Genomic DNA, 24,633 nt, shown 5'->3' on the forward strand with positions numbered 1-24,633 from the left:
CTAAGGATTGATAATGTTAACTGCCCTGTTACCTCACCATCAACCAACCAGAGAATTATGCATGAGCTGATCCCACACGCTGGGACGCTCCCATCACCCGGCCTTTAAAAAGGCTTTGCTGAAACGCTTCGGGGAGTTCCGGAGTTTTTGGGGCACTAGCCGCCCGTTCTCCTAGCATGGCCTTGCAATAAACCTTTCTCTGCTCCAAACTCCAAACTCTTGACATTTTAGTTTGTTTGGCTTCACTGTGCGTAGGGCACGTGAACTTGTGTTCAATAACAGATTCATGTCTGATCAGTCTTTAATTTCCCATGCAGAGGCTTAATGCATACTTTCTGAATAAAATACTTTAAAAAATCTGCCTCCACATAAATGGTACTTCTAAGTATTAGAAGAGGATTTAGAATCTCTTCGGCAACAAGGGGACAATGGATATAATTTCTGATTTAAACTCCTAGTTCATATAAATAGAAATTTTTTCTTTGTTTTTGTTTTTGTTTTTGCGGTACGCGGGCCTCTCACTGTTGTGGCCTCTCCCGTTGTGGAGCACAGGCTCCGGACACGCAGGCTCAGCGGCCATGGCTCACGGGCCCAGCCGCTCCGCGGCATGTGGGATCTTCCCAGACCGGGGCACAAACCCGTGTCCCCTGCATCGGCAGGTGGACTCTCAACCACTGCGCCACCGGGGAAGCCCGAAAATTTTCCTTTAATCATTATTTTCATCAGTGTCCTCTGTTCACTGTCATAACTGAAAAATATATTACTTCAACCATAACCAGGTTCATTGTATCAAAACCTTGCATCTGGCTCTCTTCCTGTTTCCCATCATGGTTCAGGATCAAGGTGAAAAGGAGAAGCCCATGCGGGGACTTCGCATCTGCAAGCTCTGCCTCAACATCAGTGTCGGGGGGAGAGTGGAGATAGACTGACGAGGCAGCCAAGGTGCTGGAGCAGCTCACAGGCCAGACCCCTGTGTTCTCCAAAGCTAGATACACTGTCAGATCCTTTGGCGTCAGGAGAAATGAAAAAAGATTGCCGTCCACTGCAAAGTTCGTGAGGCCAAACGCAGAAGAAATCCTGGAGGAAGGTCTAAAGGTGCGACAGTGTGAATTAAGAAAAAGTAACTTCTCAGGTATGGAAACTTTGGTTTTGGGATCCGAGAACACATCGATCTGGGGATCAAATATGACCCAAGCATTGGCATCTACGGCCTAAACTTCTACATGGTGCTGGGTAGGTCAGGTTTCAGCATCACAGACAAGAAGCTCAGAACAGGCTACACCGGGGCCAAACACCTAATCAGCAAAGGGGAGGCCATGTGCTGGTTTCAGCAGAAGTATGATGGGATCATCCTTCCTGGCAAATAAATTCCCGTTTCAATCCAAAAGTCCAATAAAAAGTTTTCAGTGAAATGTAAAAAACAAACAGACAAACAAAAAAACACCAAAAAAAATAAAATAAAAACCAACCTAAAAAACCAAAACCTTGAATCTGAAGTTCCTAAGTGGGGAGAGGTCTACTTAGCTCCTAGCATGGACCACCTATGAAAGGAGATTCAAAGATTGTGACCTCTCTATACCCTGGACCTTCGTGTATATCATCTACAGATAAAATGTACTGAGCACCTCGGTCTCTGGTTGCATCAGGAAAATTACTCCAATGGGAATTCACACTGGAGTTTACTTTGGTCACTCTTCAAAACAAATATTCACAACATTATTGTAATTCAAGAGCAGGTCATCCTCTGGACACAACTAGTAGAGTTAGTTTCACACAATGGACCATTGTTCACAGGCATCTCTGGCAACATATGCCTCCAGTAGCTACTGGCTAAAACCACAGCTGTTGGTTCTCAGGCCTAGAATAATAATCTACAGCTGCATGGTGCCTTAGTTTTGAAAGCTCTTTCTCACCGGCCAAGGTAGAGATACGGTGAAAGGTTAGAACACTTGGCAAGCTGTGTCAGTGGCTTAGTAACGTTGCACTTGTTCACCTGTATAGGAGGCTGGGGGGAGCAAGCACTAATTTAGAAACACACTTGTAAAACCCAGGCCATCAACAAATATATTTTTGTTAAATATTTACTATATACCTATTACATACCAGGTACTATGCTAAATATCAGGGATAAAATTTTAATAATAGAAACCATTGTTTTCATCATTATTACCCATACCTATTAAAAATAAATCATGCAGAATCCCAATGCCTTCCTGGAGTCTTAACTTGCACATTTAATTCAAGAATTGCCAACCTATTTAAGGACCCGCCATGCCTTGGACGATTGAAATAGGATTCTCTTAACTATGCCCCCGATAGAAGGCACTGTAAACTTTTTTTTTTTTTTTTTTGGCTGTGTTGAGACTTTGTTGCTGCACGCAGGCTTTCTCTAGTTGCGGCAAGCGGGGGCTACTCTTTGTTGCGGTGCGCTGGCTGCTCGTTGCGGTGGCTTCTCTTGTTGTGGAGCACAGGTTCTAGGCGCGCAGGCTTCAGTAGTTGTGGCTTGTGGGCTCTAGAGCACAGGCTCAGTAGTTGTGGCTCACGGGCTTAGTTGCTCGGAGGCATGTGGGATCTTCCCGGACCAGGGCTCGAACCCGTGTCCCCTGCATTGGCAGGTGGATTCTTAACCACTGCGCCACCAGGGAAGCCCAGGCACTGTAAACTCTTGAACGTGAAGAAACTGTTATCAGTGGTTGCCTCTGGGGAGGAGAACTAGATTGGGACACAGGGGTGAGAGGCAGGGTTTTCATTGTACAGGCATATCTGGGAGATAGCAGGGTTCAGTTCCAGATAAAGCAAATATTGCAATAAAGTCACACAAAGTTTTTGGTTTTCCAGTGCATATAAAAGTTATGCTTACACTGTTCTGTAGTCTATTAAGTGTGCAATAGCATTATGTCTAAAAAACAAAGTACATACCTTAATGTTAAAATATTGCTAAAAAATGCTAGCTATCATCCTAACCTTTAGCAAGTCATAGTAATAACATCAAAGATCATTGATCACAAATCACCATCATAATAAATATAATAATAATGAAAAAACGAGCAAATGCTGTTGGAGACATGGCACCGAGGTAGGAGATAGATGGGCTCTAGGCTAGACATTTACATCTGGCATCCTGTTCACACTTCCTGGGGTGAGAAGGAGATGGGCTCCAGGCTGGACATTCATTACCAACCCCCTGTTTACATTTCCTGAAGCAAGAGAGAAATGGGCTCCAGGGCTACATATTTATGAACCGGACTCCTGTCTATATTTCGAGATCTGCACCTCGATGTAAAAACCAGCAACAGAAATAGAGTAAATAACCAGCCATTGGACATTTTTATGGCAGCGACAGAGTGGGACTAAACCCTGTTAAAAGATCAAGAGGTCATACATCTCCCATCCTTGGGGCAAGGGAAACATTGCACATGCACAGAAAGGCTCCTTGGGGGTCAAAAAGGAGGGGGCGCCACCCCATAATATGTGATGCTAAGGCCGTCCCACAGGCCTGTGGGCTGTAATCTAGCTTGGAAAAAGTTGCGCATGCGTGTTGGGGAGGGTCTTAGGGCAGGGCAGGCGGAAAAAGAAACCAGATAATTGGCCAAAGGTAAACAAAGACCTGGAAGAACTGCCCTGTATAAATGACCTAACAGCCTCTTTCTCGTGCTCCTCCGCACTAGGGAGGGCGCCTCCATCCTTTCTCTCCGGGTGTGCATCTCTGCCTTGCTTCTACCTCAACTAAACAAATGTTTCTGTCTGCTCTCCCACTTGTTGTGCTGTGTCCCCAGTAATAAACTTTGTACCTGTTTTTACAGTTTTTGTCTCCATGAGAAATGCATTTTTCACTGGGGCAAGAGCCAGGGGGTGTGGTGGCTGGGATTCCTGGTTTTCATCCGGGCTGCCCAGGTTCAATTCCTGGGCAGGGAATTAAGATCTCGCATCATGCCACCACCCACTGCGGCCTCTCCGAAATCAGTACCAATAGACTTGCTCCAGGCAGGATTGCCACAAACCTTAAATTTGTTGGAAAACACACACAAAAAAGCAGTCTCTGCTAAGTGCAAACGGAGGTATGCCTGTACAGTGTACATTTGTGTACTGTTTGACTTTCATCGTGGGTATTTGCCTGTTCTCTGGTCTCCAGGAAGCGAGAAGGCGCAGCTGCAGACCCTCAGGCACCCACGAGGGTGGCGCCCCCGCCCTAGCAGCGCGCACAGCGGCTATGCGGGCCGGGGGTGGGTGAGTGGGGAGCCTGGGGACCCGGGGAGGGGCTCCCGGCTCTCCCCGGTGCCCAGGGGGCCTGCTCCAGGTTGCTGGGAAGCAGCTCCGCGTTGCAGGGCGGGAACGTGCCCTTCCACCTCTGGCAAACTTTCGGCCGCCGCAACGGAAGCAGGAACTCGTGAATCGCAAACCCAGGGCTGGGCGGGAGCTGCGGAGCCTGCTGGGCGTCCTCACCGAGCCCCTCGCGGATCCGCCGCTGCTTCCCCGAGCGCGCTGGGCTGCCCTGCACCGGGAGGGCAGCAGGGCCCGGTCCTCCGGTCTCCAGGTAAAGGCTCTCCATCCTCCCCTCCAGCCCCCGCGGGCAGTATCGCCACCTGCGGGGGCAGCGACGCCCGCCGCCCTTTCCCGGGGCGAGCGTTCTCCGCCACTCCGGGAGCTCGGAGAACTGGCTGAGCCGGATGCTGGTGGCCCCCGTATCCCGGAGAGGGTGTTTAGGCAAGCCAGCAGCAGGGTTAGAAGAATGGTTTAGTGAGCCACGTACCTTTCCTCAAAGGGCAGATTTCCCATTTTTTTTTGGTATGATTTGTATCCTGTATTTATCGAACCCGCTAATTGTCTAATACTCTGTAGAGTGTGTGTTTATACACAGTTATAAACACCTCGATAAATTAAGTTAGATTATGCTGTGAGAAAAATGATTTCCAATATTTGATTGATTGCCGGTACAATCCGGTAACTAGTCAGCAGGCATGAAAGCACAGGTGCATCGTCTCCTTCCCACCTGTATCCTTTTCCCACTCTATTTCAACAGGATTCAACTTCACTTTGAACCTTTTTTTTTAATTGTAAGCTTGTTTTGATCTCTTTATTGTGGTAAAATAGACATACTGTAACAAAATGTATTATTTTGATCATTTTAAGTGTACAATTTAGTGTCATTAAGTGCGTTCACATTATTGGGCAACCATCACTACTGTCCATTTTCAGGACATTTTTGGCATCCCAGATAGGAAAATTCTGTACCCATTAAACAGTAACTCCCCATTCCCTCCTCCACCAACCTCTAGTAACTTCAATTCTACTTTTTATCTCTGTGAATTTGCCTATTCTAGATACTTGATATAAGTGCAATCATACGATATTTGTTCTCTTGTATCCAGTTTATTTCACTTAGCATAATGATTTCAAGATTGTAGCATGTATGAGAATTTCATTCCTTTTTGTAGCTGAATAATATTCCATTTTATGTATTTGCCACGTTTTAAAAATCTATTCATCTTTGGAGCTTTAAGGCCTAAATAATAATGTATTAGAAGAACTAATTTACCTAATAATTGTTTGGTATCATTAATGAGATAAGCTCTTTAGTATTGCTTGTGATCCAGGAGCAATAAAGATGCTGGTACTGAAAGCACAGCTCCTCCCCTACATCCCCTGGCACAGTTCAGGTTTCTTTGCAGCCGGTTGAGGAGAGATTCTAAGAATCCATTCAAAGTGAAGTGTTGGCCTGGTTTTTCTTTTTTTGTTCCTGATTTGTTTTCTCCAGTGACTTGTAAAGTGTGGCAGCATAAAGAGTAACTTGTGCCAGGATTCTTAACCTGGGGAGTCCATGGACAGTATTCAGAAAGTCTGTGAACTTGGGTGGAAAAGTTTATTTTACTAACCTCTAAATGTAGTGTAGTATTTCCTTTAAGAGGCATGTAGGCAAAAGCCGCAGTAGTATTAGTGGTAGGGTAGCTCTGATTTGCCACCGGTAGAAATCATAGATATTTCCATGTCATGTTACTTACTGTATATATATCAAAATCATTACATTCAACACTACTTCAAAATTATGGCAATGATTAGACCTACCATCTGTTATTTATCACACGGTTGTTCTTATTTTAACTGAAAATGGAGGTAATGGGATCTAGCTTATAGGATTCTTGTAAGGATTAAATGACATAATATATGTAAAGTGCTTAGCATAGAGAACCATAAATGTTATTTTCATTTTACTGTTTTAGAAAGTTGGACATAACAGTTAGCAAGGAAGGTATAGACTTGTGCTGTATTACCATATACTGTTTTTCTAAAAAACTGTTTTGATTTTTTTTTTTTTACTGACCAAAGTCTATTTATATTAGGATGCACTCTTATGTCTACAGCTCTATAGGTTTTGACAAATGTAATGGCATATACATCATTACAGCATCATATAGAATAGCTTCACTGTCCTAAAAATCCCCTGTGCTCCACCCATTCAGCCCTTCCCTTTCCTCCAGACAACCACTGACGTTTTACTGTCGATGTGGTTTTGCCTTTTCCAGAATGTCCTAGAGTTGGAATCATACCTTTCACACCGGCTTCTTTCACTTAGCGATATGCAGTTAAGGTTACTCTTTCTGTGGCTTGATAGCTCATTTCTTTTTACTGCTGAAAAACATTCTATTGTGTGGATATATCAGTTTGTTTATCCCTTCACCTATTGAGGGACATCTTAGTTGCTTCCAGTTTTTTGGCAGTTATGAATAAAGTGCTATAAATATTTGTATGCAGGTTTTTGTCAGGATTTAGTATTGTCAGTTTTTTGGATTTTAGCCATTCTGATAGGTGTGTAGTGGCATCTCATTGTTGTTTTAATTTGCAATTTCCTAATGACAATGATATTGAGCACCTTTTCATATGCTTCTTTGGTGAGGTGTCTGTTCAGGTCTTTTGCTCACTTTAAATTGGATTGTTTGTTTTCTTTTTGGTAAGTTTTAAGAGTTCTTTGTATATTTTAGCTACCAGTTATTTACCAAATATGTGTTTTGCAAATGCCTTCTCCCAGTCTGTGGCTTGGTTTTTCATGCTCTTAACAGTGTCTTGCACAGAGCAGAAGTTTTTAATGGAATCCAACCTATCAATTTTTTCTTTCATGGATTGTGCTTTTGGTGTTGTTATCTAGAAACTCACCTAAGGTCACAGAGACTTTATTCTATGTTACATAGGAGTTTTATAGTTGTGCATTTTACATTTAGGTCTATGATCCATTATGACTTAATTTTTGTGAAAGATGTAAGGTCAGTGTCTAGATTTTTTTTGCATGTGGTCGTCCAGTTGTCCAGCACCATTTTTGAGAAGAATATCCTTTCTCCATTGAATTGCCATTGCTCCTTTGTCAAAGATAAGTTGGCTGTATTTGTGTGGGTCTATTTCTGGGCTCCTTATTCTGTTCCATTGATCTATTTGTTCTTTTGTCAGTACTACATTGTCTTGATTAGCAGTGATTTCTGGTAAGTATTGAAGTCAGGTAGTGTCAGTCCTCCACCTTTGTTCTTCTTCAGTATTGTGTTGACTATTCTGGGCCTTTTTGCATTTCCATGTAAACTTTAAAATTGGTTTGTTGAGGGCTTCCCTGGTGGTGCAGTGGTTGAGAGTCCGCCTGCTGATGCAGGGGACGCGGGTTCGTGCCCCGGTCCGGGAGGATCCCACGTGCCGCGGGGCGGCTGCGCCCGTGAGCCATGGCTGCTGAGCCTGCACGTCCAGAGCCTGTGCTCCGCGGTGGGAGAGGCCACAGCAGTGAGAGGCCCGTGTACCGCAAAAAAAAAAAAAAAAAAAAAAAAATTGGTTTGTTGAGGTCTATAAAATAACTTGCTGAGATTTTGATCGGAATTGCATTGAATCTGTAGATCAAGTTGGGAAGAACTGACATCTTAGCAATATTGAGTAGTCCTATTGAGGAACACGGAATATCTCTCCATTTATTTAGGTCTTCTTTGATATCTTTCATCAGAGTCTTATAGGCACATTTTAAAAACTTTTCAGTAATTATATTTCAATATAACTATCTTCCTTTGTAATCCTATATATTTCATTGTATACATTTAACAACATGTCTTTTATATATTTTAAAACATGTCAGAAGAGAGCCTAAGCATCACCAGAGTACCAAAGGGTTCATAACCAAAAAAAAAAATTAAAGAAGCGATAATTCTGATCTAGGCTATCATTTAGTGAACAATTTGTATTCTGGAAATGAGGATATTTTCTGGTATAGCCTTGCCAGTTTCACATTTTTTTTTCTGGAAGAACCAGCTCACCAATGGAGTTGGCATTATATGTATTATGACTTTTGTGTTTTTAGGGATGTCAGAAAGAACACTTGCCCCTACAGTTTCCTTCAGCTGAGCCAGAATATTCCCCCTGTTGATGGGCTAATTCCTAGAAGGACAATGTATGTAATTTTCTTAGCACATTGCCTACCACTCAGTAGGTCATTTAAAAATGCTAATTGTTATTACTGAGAAAGAAAATACGTCCAAAGCGATGATCACTGCTTCATCAATGACCAATGACCACAGATTTTGTGTCCTTTCCTCTCCTGCTTAGGAGAGGCAAGAAGAGGAAAGATTCTAAAACTGAAAAGCAGACGACCTCTTCTTTCATAGATACTTGTCAGATTTTAAGCATTGATGGGAGAGTGTATGTGTGTGTGCTTCCTAGCTTTCTGCCAAGTTTTTAATGAAAGGTTGTCTCAAATCTATTCAAAGTGAAACAGATAAAAAATACTTGTTTATTCCTGTCCTTCTATGAATTGTGAGTTGTTTATATTGACTTGAAGGAAATGAAATGTATCTTCTCTAGGTTTGTTCAAAGAAACAAAACTCATTGATGATTGTCTATTTTTGTGCTAGAGAGAAATTCCGTCATCTGTCCAATCTTCTTGAAGCAAACTCAGGGCAGAGGGAGAGTTATCCGACCTTTGGAGACCAAGACTAACCTGAAATTTAAAATGTTCTTCCGGGAGGGATGGAGCTTGACTCACACTCGTGTAATAATTTGTTTCCTGATGCTAAGGCTGTCCACCAGTCAAAACTGTCCCATCAAGAGTCTAGAAGATATGGTCATTGACATCCAGTCATCCCTTTCCAAGGGAATCAGAGGCAATGAGCCCATACACACATTAACTCAAGAAGACTGCATTAATTCTTGCTGCTCAACAAAAAACATATCAGGTAAGTAGTAATGCCCTGGCAACTCTTATTCCATGTGTTTTGTGATGTAAGTAGCTGGTTGATGAGACTGAATGGTTTGTACTGGTGATTCTCAATGGGGTAGAAAAGCGGGTGGCAACGTCACTAGGGAATGTTCCATGGTGTGCTCTCCCCTCCCCTAAGCTGAGCCAAAGTTACTGATGTATATATCACTCAGATATGTGGGTAGAAAAAGGGTTGAAAACCACTGGTGGTGTGTTCTAACAGGCATCTGGGATATTGAAAACAGAAGTCCTATTTAAATGCTTGGCTTCCATCATCATGGAATATTGGAATACAGTGTGATATTAGAAAGAACGTTTAAACAGAAAGGAAGTTGAGACAAAAAATAAAATTCTAAAGTCATCTCATAAGAGAATCAGCATTTGAGTTTTAAGTAGAAGCACAAAATTTCTGTTTTATCTCCCTTCCCTGGAGCTGGTGGCACAGGTGAGTCAGGAAGCCACTGGCCACTAATTGCAGCTTCTAGGAATCTAAGAGGCATGGGAAGGGGTTTAGAATGACCCATTCTATGACACAGAAGGAAACTGAGCCCCGCAGGTTTGAACCATGCCCTTGCATATTTCAGGCTCCAAACCTATGACCTGAAAACAGAAGTATATATCTAATAAACAAACAAAAAAACCCACATAAGTTTATTGAGCACCTAATGCCTTGGTACGTGCTGGAGATAAAACAGTGAATAAGATGGAAAAGACCTTGTCATCAAGGACCCTAGAGGAACTAGTGAACACTGGACTCGTGATCCTTACTTGATTTATCAGCTGACTAAATCACATGTTTTCTCTTAGATCTTTATTTCCATTTCATTCTATAACGATTGTGGCGTAATAAGATAAATACACATTCCCTGGCACAGAGGTCCTAAAACCCTGGGAATTTTCTGAGCATAGGAGCTTCTTCTGTTATTCATAATGAGCCCCATTCAATCATACCTGAGCTTATGCTCACGAGGTGACTCTTGGTGGGACCCTCAATCGCGCCAGGATGGCTGCTAGTTGCCAGAAAGACCAAGCTTTGCTTAGAAGCTTGGAACTTTCAGTCTCCTCCACCCACCTCCAGGTAGGGGGAAAGGGGGTGGAGATTGAATTCAGTCGCCAGTGGCCAATGACTTAATCAATTATGTCTACGTAATAAAACTGCCGTGAAAGCCCCTAAACAATGGGTTCAGGGAGCTTCCAAGTTGGTAAACACATCCACGTGCCAGGAGGCACCCCAACTCCACAGGGACGGAGGCTCTTGCACTTGGGACCCTTCCAGACCTCGCCCTATGTACCTCTTCATCGGGCTGTTCATTTGTATCCTTTGTAATAAACTATAACGGTAAGTATTGCATTTTCCTGAGTTCTGCGAGTCGTTCTAGCAAGTTATGGAACCTGGGGTGGGGGGGTGATAGCCAAGTTTGCCGTATGTGTGAGTGACCTGGGGACCTGATACTGTGGCTGGCCTCTGGGTGGGGACAGTCTGTTGGGACTGAGCCCTAGACCGGTGGGGTCTGACACTCACTCCAGGCGGTTAGTATTAGAATCGAATTGAATTGTAAGACACCCTGTTGGTGTTAGAGAATCAGAGAACTAGAGAATTTGGGTAGAAATGACACCAGGTATTTGCTGTCATGAGGAAACAAATACTTCAATGATCTTCTCAAACTGAGCTGTGTGCTTTTGGACACTCTTCATAGAGAAGTAATTTATGGAAGTCATAGAGATCTCATTTAAATTTCTAGTTTTTCTTTAAATGTTGATATCAACATATATGTGGAATAGAAACATCACCTGCAAATAGGACTGAGTGCCATGTGGGCATATCCTGGCAACATAGGAAACCTTGCATTTCTCTTCAGTTCCGTGATAGGTGTTTAGTAAGAAATGAGGGTTTGCGGCTTTATTCTACAAGCAAAAGTACTGTTACTGCTTTACTGTAAGCAGAGATACTTGTGGGTCTCAGTTAACGGAGCTCAGGCTTTTCCCTCTTTTACTGAGTGTTGGTTTTTGACTGTTTAGGGTTCCAAAAAAGCACTTTGATAATTTGCCTACAGCCACAGACTCTAGAAAAATACCCACAAATACAAAGGACACAAAATTTTGTGTACAACTTGGACCCTATGGACCCTCCCCTTTACCTAAGTGCCCCCCAAAATGGTTTGTAGAATTATCACATCGTGGGTGATAGGAAAAGCCAAAGTAACCAGAGTACCTTTCTTGTTACCTGGCTAATGGAGACATGATAGGATAAAACCCCTGCAGAAACGAACTCAGTCTTATTTCCCACTGGGAGAGTCAAGGGTGATCCCTGACCGCTGCCTGATTGGAAGACAAACAAAAATGATAAGAGCAGAAATTTGAAGAACCCAAAGAAGAATGGTACTGATAAAAGTAAAAAATAGACTTTGCATTCCGTATGCTGTGCAGCTCCATTGTGGAAGGAGGCATGGTATGTATAAGGCTGAATTTACTGACCCTCCCTGCCCACCACCCTCCCCTCGCCCCACACCAAGAAAACCAGACTGATGGCTTCGTAGGCATCTAAGATGCCTTCAGGATGCGAGACGTACCTCCAGTCATTAGGGTTAGATCCATTTCCTAAGGTCGGACTCAGTAGTGAGTTGTAGACTCAGTATTTCTATGTATGTTTTGATAAATATTTTAGCAAACGGAAGGCTTCTCTCTAAAGAATGACATGTACTATTAAAAACGTTTCGCCAAAATTACCTTCATTCTGATTTTTAAACCCAGGGTCTTTAAAAATTGCTTGCAGTGCCTAAACTAAGGAAAAGGAAATGACTCAGCGGCCAGCAGGCAATGAACAAAGGTTTTTGTGTTGGCCACTAGAATAAATGTGTTCCTGCTTGCCGTATTCTCTGGAAGATCCTATTTCAGAATAATGCTTATGAAACCTTTCATTGCAGGGGACAAAGCATGTAACTTGATGATCTTCGACACTCGAAAAACAGCTAAACTACCCAACTGCTACCTGTTCTTCTGTCCCAGTGAGGAAGCCTGTCCCCTGAAACCAGCAAAGGGACTTATGAGTTACAGGATAATCAGAGGTAATAAAAACGTTGTTCTTTGTCTTCTGTGATTGGAATGATTTAAGGATATGATTCATGTAGAAAGGTTTTCTGCAAGAGTTTAAGAAGAACTGCCAAAAGGGATCACAAATATACAGGCACATCAGAAAAAATCTCATGATTTAAAATTCAGTTGATTCAACCAAACATCTTTCTTTTTTCCAGTTAAAGTATTTAATACCTATGAATGATAGTATTTTGTTTTGTTTTTGTTTTTACCTTCTTAAGGTAAAAGGCACACAGATCTTTCATGTAAACATTTTGAAACATGTCTTTAGAACCGTGTTAGCAACACTGGAATAAGTCTCCAGGTCTCCAGGGGTGACTATTTTGAAAGGGTTAAGACGATGTAAATACAGTATATAAAATTCCGGTACATTAGGTTCCAATTATTTTGTAATCACATTCTTTGAAATCAAACTCACTGGATTTTATTATCCAGACCTGGAAGGAAGCTCATTTAAGAAGTTTTTGAGGGGCTTCCCTGGTGGTGCAGTGGTTGGGAGTCCGCCTGCCGATGCAGGGGACAGGGGCTCGTGCCCCGGTCCGGGAAGATCCCACATGCTGCGGAGCGGCTGGGCCCGTGAGCCATGGCCGCTGAGCCTGCGTGTCTGGAGCCTGTGCTCCGCAACGGGAGAGGCCACAATGGTGAGAGGCCCGCGTACCGCAAAAAAAAAGACGTTTTTGAGAAAAAGCTACATGCCAAATTCTGTGCAAGGCATTGGAAACAGAGTCTCCACATTTGGAAATGACATATTTGCTCAGAATACAGAAAATAAACAAGTAAAAATAATATAATTATTTGGATATGCCTTGGTGAGATTTTGGCTTGTTAATTTTTCAGGATGAAATGCTTTCAAGTATGAAGTTTACTTTTATTTTAGTTTTATAAAGTTTTTGTCCTTACACCCTTAGGTATTAATAATATTCCCTGCATTTATTCAATAAGAAACAAATTTTATTTAGCATCTTCTATGTGCCAAGCACTTTTTACGCCTTAAGGATAGACAGATACGACACTAAACATGAAAAACAAGGTTCTCATTCATGGAACTAATATTTTAGGAGAGAGAAACAATAACCTTAATAAATAAATAATCAAGAAGAACAGTCACCATGGACATAGAGAACAGACATAGAGAACAGACTTGTGGTTGCCCAGGGGTAGGGGGTTGAGGAGGAATGGAATGTGGGAAGCTGGGGTTAGCAGATGTAAGCTTTTATATATAGAATGGATAAACAACAAGGTCCTAGTGTATAGCACAGGGAACTATATTCAGTATCCTATGAAAGGGCTTCCCTGGTGGCACAGTGGTTAAGAATCTGTCTGCCAATGCACGGGACACAGATTCGAGCCCTGGTCCGGGAAGATCCCACCTGCCGCGGAGCAACTAAGCCCGTGTGCCACAACTACTGAGCCTGCGCTCTAGATCCCGTGAGCCACAACTACTGAGCCTCCGTGCCGCAGCTACTGAAGCCTGTGCGCCTAGAGCCCGTGCTCTGCAGCAAGAAGCCACCGCAATGAGAAACCTGCGCACCACAGTGAAGAGTAGCCCCCCCTCGCCGCAATTAGAGAAAGCCCGCGGGCAGCAACAAAGACCCAACATAGCCAAAAATAAATAAATAAATTAAATAAATTAATTTTTAAAAAAAGGTGGTTGGTTACCCTTAACAAAAAAAAGTATATATGTAAACTGAATCACTTTGCCGTACAGCAGAAATTAACACAGCATTGTAAATCAACTGTACTTCAATAAAAAAATTTAAATAAAAAAAATAACAGTGATCATAATAAAATGAAACATGGCCTTTATATAAGAATATATTTTCAAAGCAGAGAAAATTAAAACATAAAATTCCCATTTAAAAAATAGTCATAAGAGCTATGCAGATAATTGAGCTAAGACAACGTAATAGATAATCACAGAGGGACTTCCCTGGCGGTCCAGTGGTTAAGACTCCTCGCTTCCATTGCAGGGCATGCAGATTCGATCCCTGTTCGGGGAACTAAGATCCTGCATGCCACACAGCACAGCCAAAAAAAAAAAAAAGATAGTCACTGAGTGGACCGGCTGGATTAGGCGATCAGGGGAAGCGTCTGTGAAGATGTAACCCCTAAACTGAGATCTGAAAATGGAGGAGCCAGATGTGAGAAGATTGTAGAAAGACCTTCCAGGCAGAGGAAACAGCCTATTCTAATATCCTAAGGCAGAATGGTTTGGGGGTGTTTGTTCAAACGCTCCAGTCTCAGCAGCTGACTCATAGTGAACCATGGAAGGAGTGATATGCAAGAAGGAAGGAAGGTGGGGCCATCCCGTCAAGCTCTGTAGGGTAGGGAGTTTTTATTCTCGGTGCATGATGGAAAGCCATTGGAAGGTTTTCAGCAGGCATGTATAACGAGCTGTTTTAAAGGTGATTTCTCAAAGCTCACTGTGACCGCTCTATTGGGAATGGACAATGGCGCAGCAGCAAGAGGGCATGTGGGAAAACTGGGTAGGAGGCTGGGACGAGATCCGAGTGAAAGGCCGTGGCCTTGGGGACCAGGGAGACGGTGGAAGAGATGGAGGGCAGTAAACACGAGCCATTTCAGCGATAGCATTGACAGGGCTTGCTGGTGGTGTGGATGTGGGGAATGAGGAAGAGCGAAGAGTGAAACGGAGTCCTAGTCCTGGGCTCCAGCGTCTGGATGGGTGGCGGTGCCGTCTACTGAGCCGGGGAAGTGGATTTGCGGTTGGGAGGGAGAGTGCAGTCAGGGTTCTCTGGGGAAGGATGCTGCCCAGGGCATCCGGACACTGACTCTGCTTTGTCCCCTGAGTGCGGCTGTGTCCCCTGAGTGAGGCTGTGTCTGAGTTTCGTTCATGAAGCAGGAAAACCTGATGTGTCAAACATTCCCTTAAACAGGAGCGTAAAGCACAGATTGCTTGTGTAAATTCTTCCTACCTACTGGTAGAAGCTCAAGTCTAAACAGATTGGCAGATAAGGTACAAAGTTTCACTTTTGCCTGATGAAAAATTCTGGGGATGGTTGATGGTGAGGGTTGCACAAACTCAATGCCACGGAACTATACTCTTAAAAACGGGTTAAAGTGGTACATTGTATGTAGTATATTTTACCACAGTTGTTAAAAAGAATAATTTTTTTAAAAAGACTACGGCACAGAACAAATTAGGCCCCTCAGAGCAGCCAGGATCTTACCGTGGAAAGTATCTTGTCTCCCTGCCCCTTCTGGGCTTCACACTGGCCAGGGCAGTTGCCCCTGACTGTTCGCCTCCTTTACGTCTATATATAATCTTGGCTAAAAACAGCGGGACCTATAGTGTTGTGCGGATATGGCTTCTTGCTTGTCCTCTTTTTTTTTTTTTTTTTTTTGCGGTACGCGGGCCTCTCACTGCTGTGGCCTCTCCCGTTGCGGAGCACAGGCTCCAGACGCGCAGGCTCAGCGGCTCACGGGCCCAGCCGCTCCGCGGCATGTGGGATCTTCCCAGACCGGGGCACGAACCCATGTCCCCTGCATCGGCAGGAGGACTCTCAACCACTGCGCCACCAGGGAAGCCTGTCCTCTTTTTATTTCATCATCTGGAACGTGGCAGAGCCTGTTGGACACCCAGGGATGGTATCCAGCAGCCTGAGTTTCCAGTGAGGTCAGGGCTCAAGACACTAATTGGAGTGTTTATTTTTCTCCTTCAAGAGCTCCCATCAGGTGGAAGTTGGACCATCACATCTGCCTCTCTGATCCCTTCTCACTGCCTCTTCTTCATTGTGTCCTTTCTTCCACTGTCAGTGTGTATTCCCTATGTCTATCAGCTATTTCACAATTAAAGCAGAATATTAAAGAAATTATAGGTAATTGAATCTAGTCATTCGACTTCCATAAAAATCTATACCAAAGAAAAAGCTGCTGTTGTGAAGCTGTTTATCACGTAATTAGCTTAAAAAGTGAAAACAGCACTTTTTGAATTAGTTTAAAGGAAATTAGTTTAAAAGTTTCTACAGCTTAAATGTCCAAATGCTAGGGAATGGTTGGGTATAAAGTATAATGGATCCCCCTGAGGGAATACAATGCAGATGTTAAAAAATAAGTTTGAGATGTAGAAATAAAATGTCACCTAAATTTCAGGTGAAAAACACCCGGTTTTTAAATTACATGAAAAAAAATTTAATTTTAAGGTATGCATAAATGTTAATAGTTGCTGGGACATGATAGAAATTATCATTGAATTTGTTTTATAACTTTCATAATACTTCTGTCATGTTACTGATTTTATAATGCATGTATAAAGAGGGAGTATGTGGTAAAGATTCCATTTTCTCCAGTGGAAGTGGGAGAAAAGTGAACTTGGCTTGAGCCTAAACCTTTTAAGGGCAAGTGTGAAGGTGGTGAATGAAGTGGAATTAAAATCGAACAATTCCTGTGTCAGCCACCAGGGGGCACCATCAGCCCAGAGCCGGTGGCTATCTAGGGGCAAAGTGGCACCAACCCCGGACTTGGTGTGCAGCGGGCTGTCTGTATCTACAGATGTTTACAAATTGTGTTTGTAATTCTATTTATGAATCTGCCCGTGTTGATGGATTGAGATTGCCCCATAAAAATAAATATCTGCCTCCTGGTCAGAGTGAAATTCAGTAGATATAAGATTGGTGGTTTGTTTTCAGATGAACTCTATTTCCTGTAACTGACGAATATTTACAGACTGAAAGTTTGAAAGATAACAGTGTGCTCTCTTCATTCTGTAAAACCGTTGCAGCTTGGCATTATTTAATGTTTGTTTGTTTTTGGAGCTTGGTGGTCTGTCATTCCTCCAAGGACTAGAATAGGGGAATTCAGAAATAGAATAAATTGAAAGTCTATTTGCTCAGCTGGTTGCCAAGTTAATAGTCAGTCCCTAACTTTTTTTATCTAGTGAAGTCACTTGACAATGAAAGTCAAAAGAGCAGTTGAGGACACATTTCCCAGCTCCTTCTGTAGCTCATGGCTATGTGACTGAGAGAAAACACCGCACCCCAAAGGCAAACATCAGTGGGTGAGGTGAATGGAGCAGGTGTGGAGAATCCCTGTGTGGTTCTAGGATCTTTGCCAATAGATGAATCTTATCAAGAAATGGGAATAGCCCTAGCTTTGCTTTATTTATGACCTTGTATTCTTGAGAAAGAAAACAGCTGTTTTGGTCATTCTTGTCAATGGCCTTATTTTAAGTTTTGAGTTCACACATATCACAGAGCATTTATTTAGCCTTCTTTTTAAACTTTGAAGTGAAGTATGATGAGTCCTGCTCTTTTTAAAAATATCTGGCACGACCTAAAAATACAGGTGCTGTTTATCTCGTGGTGACACTATGCCCATGAATGTGATATCACCTGCAGCAGAAACTCTTTTCTTCAGCATTGTTGGAGGAATTTCAGGCATCCAAATTCTATTTTAGAGTGTCCTAGAGCAGGTATCCACACACTTTTTCTGTCGAGGGCCAAATAATAAGTATTTTAGGCTTTTCAGGCAAGTCTGTTAGACTTAGTGGGCCACATGCAATCTGTCGGACCTCCTCACTTCTGTCCTTGTCGTAGAAGCAGCCACAGACAGTATGTAAACAAATGGGCAGGCTTGTATGCCAATTAAACTTTATTTATGGACGCTGAAATGTGAATTTCATATAATTTTCACGTGTTACAAAATATTATCCTTCTTGATTTTTTTCAATCATTTAAGAATGTAGAAACCATTCTTAGCTCGCAAGCCATATGAAGATAAGTGGCCATCCTTTGCTGACCCCTGTCCTAGACGGATTACTAAGTGACAGTTCTAAAGGACCTCTGAGTACTGTGAAGCTTAGAGAGCAGTCAAAGATGTCACAAATCTGAAGTTGCCTCTGGATCTCTTTGTTAGCAGAGCGGAGAGTGAGGTCTAGTTTAGAAACTGGTATTGAGGGGAGTTGAAATAGAAGACGGAAAAGAGAAGAGGGGAGAATCACCGTTGCTTCCTTCCTTGTGTTTCTGCCGTTCTAATTTAAGTGGAATGATTAGCCAAGTAGCAGAGTGATAGAGAGCAATTCAAGGGGTCTTTCTCTGTCCCGGATTGCTGTAACCAGCCTTTTCAGTTCGAGCTGTGATAAACGGCATGTGTGACAAAGAGCAAAACTCTAAACTTTCTCACACAGGAGGAGGATCTGAGGCTGGTTCCTCCTCAGCAGGAGTTGGGACTGTGATTTTCTGCTCTTTATGCTAGCCACGTGGCCATAATGATTTCAAATACTGGTCCATGGTCCTCAGAACCTAAGATGTTGGCTCTAAAATTTTAATCTTCAACCAGCTGAAAGCTGTTTTTTTTTTGTTTTTTTGTTTAATATTTATTTATTGGGACTTCCCTGGTGGTCCAGTGGTTAAGAATCCACCTTCCATGGGCTTCCCTGGTGGCGCAGTGGTTGAGAGTCCGCCTGCCGATGCGGGGGACACAAGTTCATGCCCCGGTCCGGGAGGATCCCACATGCCGCGGAGCAGCTGGGCCCGTGAGCCATGGCCGCTGAGCCTGCGCGTCTGGAGCCTGTGCTCCGCAACGGGAGAGGCCACGACAGTGAGAGGCCCGCGTACCGCAAAAAAATAAATAAATAAAAAAAGAATCCACCTTCCAATGCAGGGGATGCGGGTTTGATCCTCGGTCAGGGAACTAAGATCCCACGTGCTGCAGGGCTCTAGAGCCCACGTGCCACAACTACCGAGCCCGCGTGCCACAGCTCCTGAGCCCATGCGCTCTCGAGCCCATGCGCTGCAGCTAGAAAGAAGCCTGTGTGCCACAACGAAAGATTCCACATGCCGCAAGGAAGATCCCGCGTGCCACAATGAAGACCTGATGCAACCAAATAAATAAATAACTATTAAAAATATAAAAATACAGGCTCTTAGTTGCGGCATGCAGGATCTAGTTCCCTGGGCCCCCTGCATTGGGAGCACGCAGTCTTAACTGCTGGACCACCAGGAAAGTCCCTGAAACCCATTTTTTTCATTGAAAAACGTCATCAGCTTTGTGCTGCTGCCTTGGCTTCAGGGACCCTCCAGCTTCCTCCTCCTCCTCCTTGTGGAAGGCAAGTCACTGGGATTTTGTCTCCTCTCCTCATTGTCCTGTGGGCTACCCCCCCCCCCCACCGTGATATCTCCCCTAGGGATTGCTTGCTTCCCAGTTGTCACTGCAGTCCCAGCTCACACAGCTTGTGCCTCACACCAGCATTTTCTCTGCCAGTCCTCTTCCTGCCACATCATCCCAGCCCAGCTGCCTTCCCTGGCCTTGGCCCCTGAAGGGTCCCCATCTTCCTAAACCTCTTGCTGCCCATGCTGAGCTCCTCTTAGCATCTCTGCTGGTCCCCTCCCACCTCTTCCTTCATTTGCCCGATGCTCCTCCGCACATTTCTCTTCTCCTCTGGGCCAACACTCTAGAAATAAACCACAGCATCTGGGGGAGAGGCAGGGTCATCAGGATCTGATTTAGCAATTCGTATTTTTCCATTTTGCACCATGAAATGTCAAGAATCAACAGTTTGAGGTCTTATTGAACAAGCTGATAACGTTTGTACTTGTTAACCTCCCTTCGCATGGAAATATGGAAGTCTTTTTTAAATTTTCTTTCCGTCTTCAGATTTTCCATCTTTGGCGGGAACTGATTTGCCAAGCCAGGAGGTAGCCCAGGAAGAGTCTCTGTTCCGCAGCAGGTCTTCACACACCATCACTCCCACGCCCCCTCCTCCCACAGGTGATTCAGAGCCCACGGTCTTATGGAGAGATTCATTTTCTCAGAAGTTTGGATCCTCAGATCACTCGGAGAAACTACTCAAGATTGACCTGGCAAGTCCACAGTGGACTGTTTATAAAGAAAATGACCAGTCTCAGAAGTCACCATCTTCCTCAGAACAAACAGTAGCTCATCTGCTGCCTGAATATGTGACAGTGTTCCCCAGTACAGTGGCAGTTGCCACTCTGCCCGCTGTCCTGGCCACTCCAAAGCCTGCATCTCTCCCTGCCGCCAACGCTGCAGAGATACCTTCTGTGACTCCTCAGCCTCAGGGGGCCACCTCTGCCCCACCTGTAGCCGCGGTCACTAACACGACCACAACTGAGGTTCCGACTTCCATCTTTAGGGCATCGACACACTCGAAAGGCCCACCAGACACGGTGCCCTTTAGAGACGTTTCCAGCTTGACCTGGAACACAGAGGCTGCCCGGGACCCTGCTACGTTTCCTTTGTCAAATGTGAATTCTCCCACTACAAATACAACAGCTTCCCAGGAAGATGGGAAGGCCAGCTCTGGTGGGCCCTCCCTGAGCGGTGCTCCAGAAAGGCAGCCGGGCCTCGCATTTGAACAGTGGCTCCTGGTCGGGACCGTGCTCTTTGGGGTCCTGTTCCTCGCCATAGGCCTGGGTCTCTTGGGCAGAACGCTCTTAGAATCCCTCCACAGGAAACGTTACTCGAGGCTTGATTATTTGATCAATGGCATCTATGTTGACATCTAAGGAGGACATCTTTTTTTTTTGGCTGTGGGATGTGGGATCTTAGTTCCCCGACCAGGACCAGGGATCAAACCCGTGCCCCCTACAGTGGAAGTGGGGAGCCTTAACCACTGGGATGCCAGGGAGGTCCCTAGATGTCTCTTTATTCATGTAGTTACTAATAGCCCCTGTGCAGCGAGGTTCTGCTGATTTGCTCACCTTCGCAGGATTTTTCAAGTATTTTGAAGACAGGCAGAGATGCCTCCTGCTGCTCTCTTTGCTTGTTCTGCGAAAAGAAGCGGGGGAAAGAAACAAACTGGGTGATTCGAAGGATCTGTCTCTAAAATATTAGCTGAAAACAAAGCTCTACCTAAAGCAATAAAGAATAATTGCTACATCAATTGGAAAACGGCTGGCTTTTTACAAGGAAAAAGGGTTAGGACTCCTAGGCTCCAATTCATTAATATTTCTGGTTCCAGATAAAGTCGACTGTTTATGGTATTAATTCTAATGGATTTACTTTCCTTTTTTATATGAATTCCAATAAAACTTATTCCAGATGTATTTCCTTCCAATTAACTATCTGAATAAATCTCTTGGTACTCAGTTAATGTTCTTTGCAAGTGACACGTCCAGCTGGATAACTTTAAATTTATTCCCACCAGCAAAATGATTAAACGATGAAAATATGTGTTCCAAGTTAAAATGACAAACCCCCCTTATCCCATCAATGAGCAAAAGAGGTTCCTTTGGGAGAATTCTAGCAGAATATTAGCCTGCATGGAGATGATGATAAGTTCTGATAAATGGCCACATCTACTTTGGGTCTGCTCTAGTTAACTATTTTTTCAAAAAAAAAAAAAGTAATATAGGCATTTTCCAAACTTAAGTAAATTTAGAATGTAACAGTATTATTTATAAGTCCTTATCTAAACTTGACCAATAGTCAATTTTGGCTTTGTTTGGAATAACATGGGAATAATAGATAGCACTTAAAATTACAGGCGCACCTCATTTTATTGTGCTTCACCGTATCATGCTTCACAGATACTGCATTTTTCACAGACTGAAGGTTTGTGGCAGCCCTGCCTCAAGCAGGTCTATCGGCGCCATTTTTCTACAGCATTTTCTCACTTCATGTCTCTGTGTCACATTTTGGTAATTCTTGCAGTATTTCAAACTTTTTCATTATTCTCTTTGTTCCGGGGATCTGTAATCAGTGGTCTTTGATGTTACCACTAGGAATTGCTGAAGGCGCAGATGATGGTTAGCCTTTTTTAGCAATATTTTAAAATGAAGGTATATACTTTGTTTAGGCAATGCTATTGCACTTAATACTACAGTACAGTGTAAACATGACTTTTATATGTACTGGGAAACAAAAATATTCGTGAGACTCGCTTTCTTGTCGTATTCACTTTACTGCAGTGGTCTGGAACCGAACCCGCAATATCTCCGAGGTCTGCCTGTATTATTAAGTGATTAGCATACTGTAATTTTTATTGATTAGTTATTACAGTGTCCGAGAAATGTTTTGAGTAACGGGGGTTTGCCGGACAAGTTACAGTGGGGTAACTGGGAATCAAGGAGACCGCCTGGGTCAGTTCGACATCTCATCTCTCTGGACTTCAATTTGCTTATTTGCAAATCAAGAGGTTTGGTCCCTGGTGTCTTCAGGGTTTTTAAAGACAAAAATGGGATTCAGGTGAGAATTTATACAGGGAACGCTAGAGGGCAGTAACTGGTTAATAAGTAGAGCAACGAAGGCAAATGTAGAGGAGACAGAAACAGACTTTTCTCCTTTCCTCCTCCTTCCCGTCCCCTCGCCCGGAACCACTCCCCCTCCCCCCTGGTTTACCCTAAGCTCATAAAGCTCATTAAGAGGAAAGCTGGTCTATTGAAAATACTACTTTTCATATGTTTTCCAACTTAACAGCTTGACACAAATCTCCAAGGGGTTTACATAAGCTTTAAGTAGGTTGAATAAATAAAACCTTGACTCAGTTTAATTTAACAAGTATTTATTGAATATCCACATGTAGGCCAGAATCAGATTAGTAACTAAGTACCTTGGAATTTTAAAATTTCTCCTCCCTTTGTTAACAGAATTGGATATTGGAAATAGGGCTTTCTGTGGACGTTCATAAAGGTGTTCTTCTGGAGCTCTCCATCCACCTTGCCGTCTGCAGTCTTTCTTGCGACGGACAAATTTGACTGGGAGCCCAGATGAGAGATGCTATGGGCCCAAACTCTGGCCATGACTGTGGGGATGTAAATTGTAGGGGAACTGCTGATTTGCGGCGTCCTTCTCAAGGGGAAAGAGTAGCTCTTCTCACACAGCTCTCTGCTTATTACCCCATCACCATGGGTGAGATGCTGCATGGGGCAGTAAAAGGGGGTGAAGCCTGCATCCACCTCCTTTTAAGTATCTTTAAGCGTGACTGGCCTAGCCAACCTTCTAGACAAGGTGAACTGAATTATGAACTTCCTCCTTTGGTTTGTGGGAAGGGAAGGTGACAGCCTAGAACAGGTGAGAAGACTAGGAAGGTGCCTGGGCTCAAAAGTATCCTCTCTCTGTATTTCACCAACAAGTTACTCACCTGAGTTAAAAGCTATCCCTAAAGAAGCTAATGACCCTGAAGGATGACGTCTGTGGCTCATTCACGCTGGAAGAATAGTGCGATGTCCTTGTTTCTCAATTATCCCTGGCCTGAGTGAGGCAGTCTTGAAATCTTTGGCTCCCAGACTGTGATGGACACTGCGGATTCTCCATGCAACAGCCAGCCCAGCTCCACTTTTGCTTCATGTGTTTCTAGATTGGAAGTGCGAGATTCTTTCCCAGCTCCTCTTGCAGTGAGGGATGGGCCTGTGACCCGGTTCTAGCTGAAAGGAAACCAACTGGGGCTTCTAGCAAAGAGTCTCCTCCTTGATAAGTGAGGGCTACACAAGGAAGAAAGACTTATTTCCTGCTTGAAATGCCGGTCACGTGAGGACTTGATATTTGGGACTACTGAAGCCTTTCTGCCACCATGAGGGGAGAAATCACTAACACACCGAAGATGGCAGAGCGGGATATGGGAAGTGTCTGGTCCTCGCACCAACCTGGAACTGCCCACTTCCAAGCTTGTTCTTTGATAATAAATCTCTAATAATTTGTACCACTTTTAGTCAAGTATTCCATTACTTATTAATAATGCTAGCAAACACTCACAAGGTACTTACACTGTGTGCCAGGCACCCTTTTACGTAGACTAACTCATTTCATTCCTGTAACAGCCTCATGAAGAATTTTTATCCTTATTTCGCAGATGAGAAAACTGAGGCACAGAAAGGTTTAACTGACTTGCTGGAGGTCACTTGCCTGAATGATCTGGCTCCAGACTTCCCACACTTACACTCTTATAACAGGACAGATAAGAAGTAACCCAAAAAAGAGGTTTTCAGTAGATCAAGTATCTTCTAGATAACAGCTTTCAAATGGTATTGAACCGAACGATGGATACCATGAGGCAGAGGCATGGAAATGAAGAGACCAGAGGTCTCATTCTGGGGCAGGCTCCTCAGCCGCTGTCATCCAGCCTTCTTGTTCGGTCACTGGCCACCTGTGCCAAAGTGAATGGTCATCCTTTAGTTGGGGCGCACCCGAGTAGAGAGCCCAGCATGTTCTTGCACCTGGATTAATAGTGTCACCAGCCACCCAGTCTCCCCTGTACTGAGCAACTTCGAAGTCATACTCTGCTTTACCCTTTCCTTCCACCTCCACAGCCAGGGTTCACCACGTGTTATCTATTCTCTTTCAATAATGCTTCTCAAAGTTTTATTTATTATTATTTTTTTTTGGCTACGTCGGGTCTTGTGGCGCACAGG

The 24,633-nt window shown here is 43.7% G+C and overlaps 1 protein-coding gene and 1 pseudogene across 1 annotated transcript; both read left to right on the forward strand.

Moving 5' to 3' along the window:
* Positions 1-827: 827 nt before the first annotated feature.
* LOC109550443 (large ribosomal subunit protein uL5 pseudogene) lies at positions 828-1,367 on the forward strand (annotated as a pseudogene).
* Positions 1,368-4,356: 2,989 nt separating this feature from the next.
* MANSC1 (MANSC domain containing 1) lies at positions 4,357-21,372 on the forward strand. The gene is made up of 4 exons (XM_004323310.4): positions 4,357-4,534; positions 8,871-9,191; positions 12,139-12,279; positions 19,919-21,372. Exons 2-4 carry the CDS (start codon positions 8,969-8,971, stop codon positions 20,788-20,790), a joined length of 1,236 nt encoding a protein of 411 aa, XP_004323358.1. The 5' UTR covers positions 4,357-4,534; positions 8,871-8,968; the 3' UTR covers positions 20,791-21,372.
* Positions 21,373-24,633: the final 3,261 nt, after the last annotated feature.

This window comes from Tursiops truncatus, chromosome 11 (assembly GCF_011762595.2).
Source record: "Tursiops truncatus isolate mTurTru1 chromosome 11, mTurTru1.mat.Y, whole genome shotgun sequence".
NCBI classification, from domain to species: domain Eukaryota; kingdom Metazoa; phylum Chordata; class Mammalia; order Artiodactyla; family Delphinidae; genus Tursiops; species Tursiops truncatus.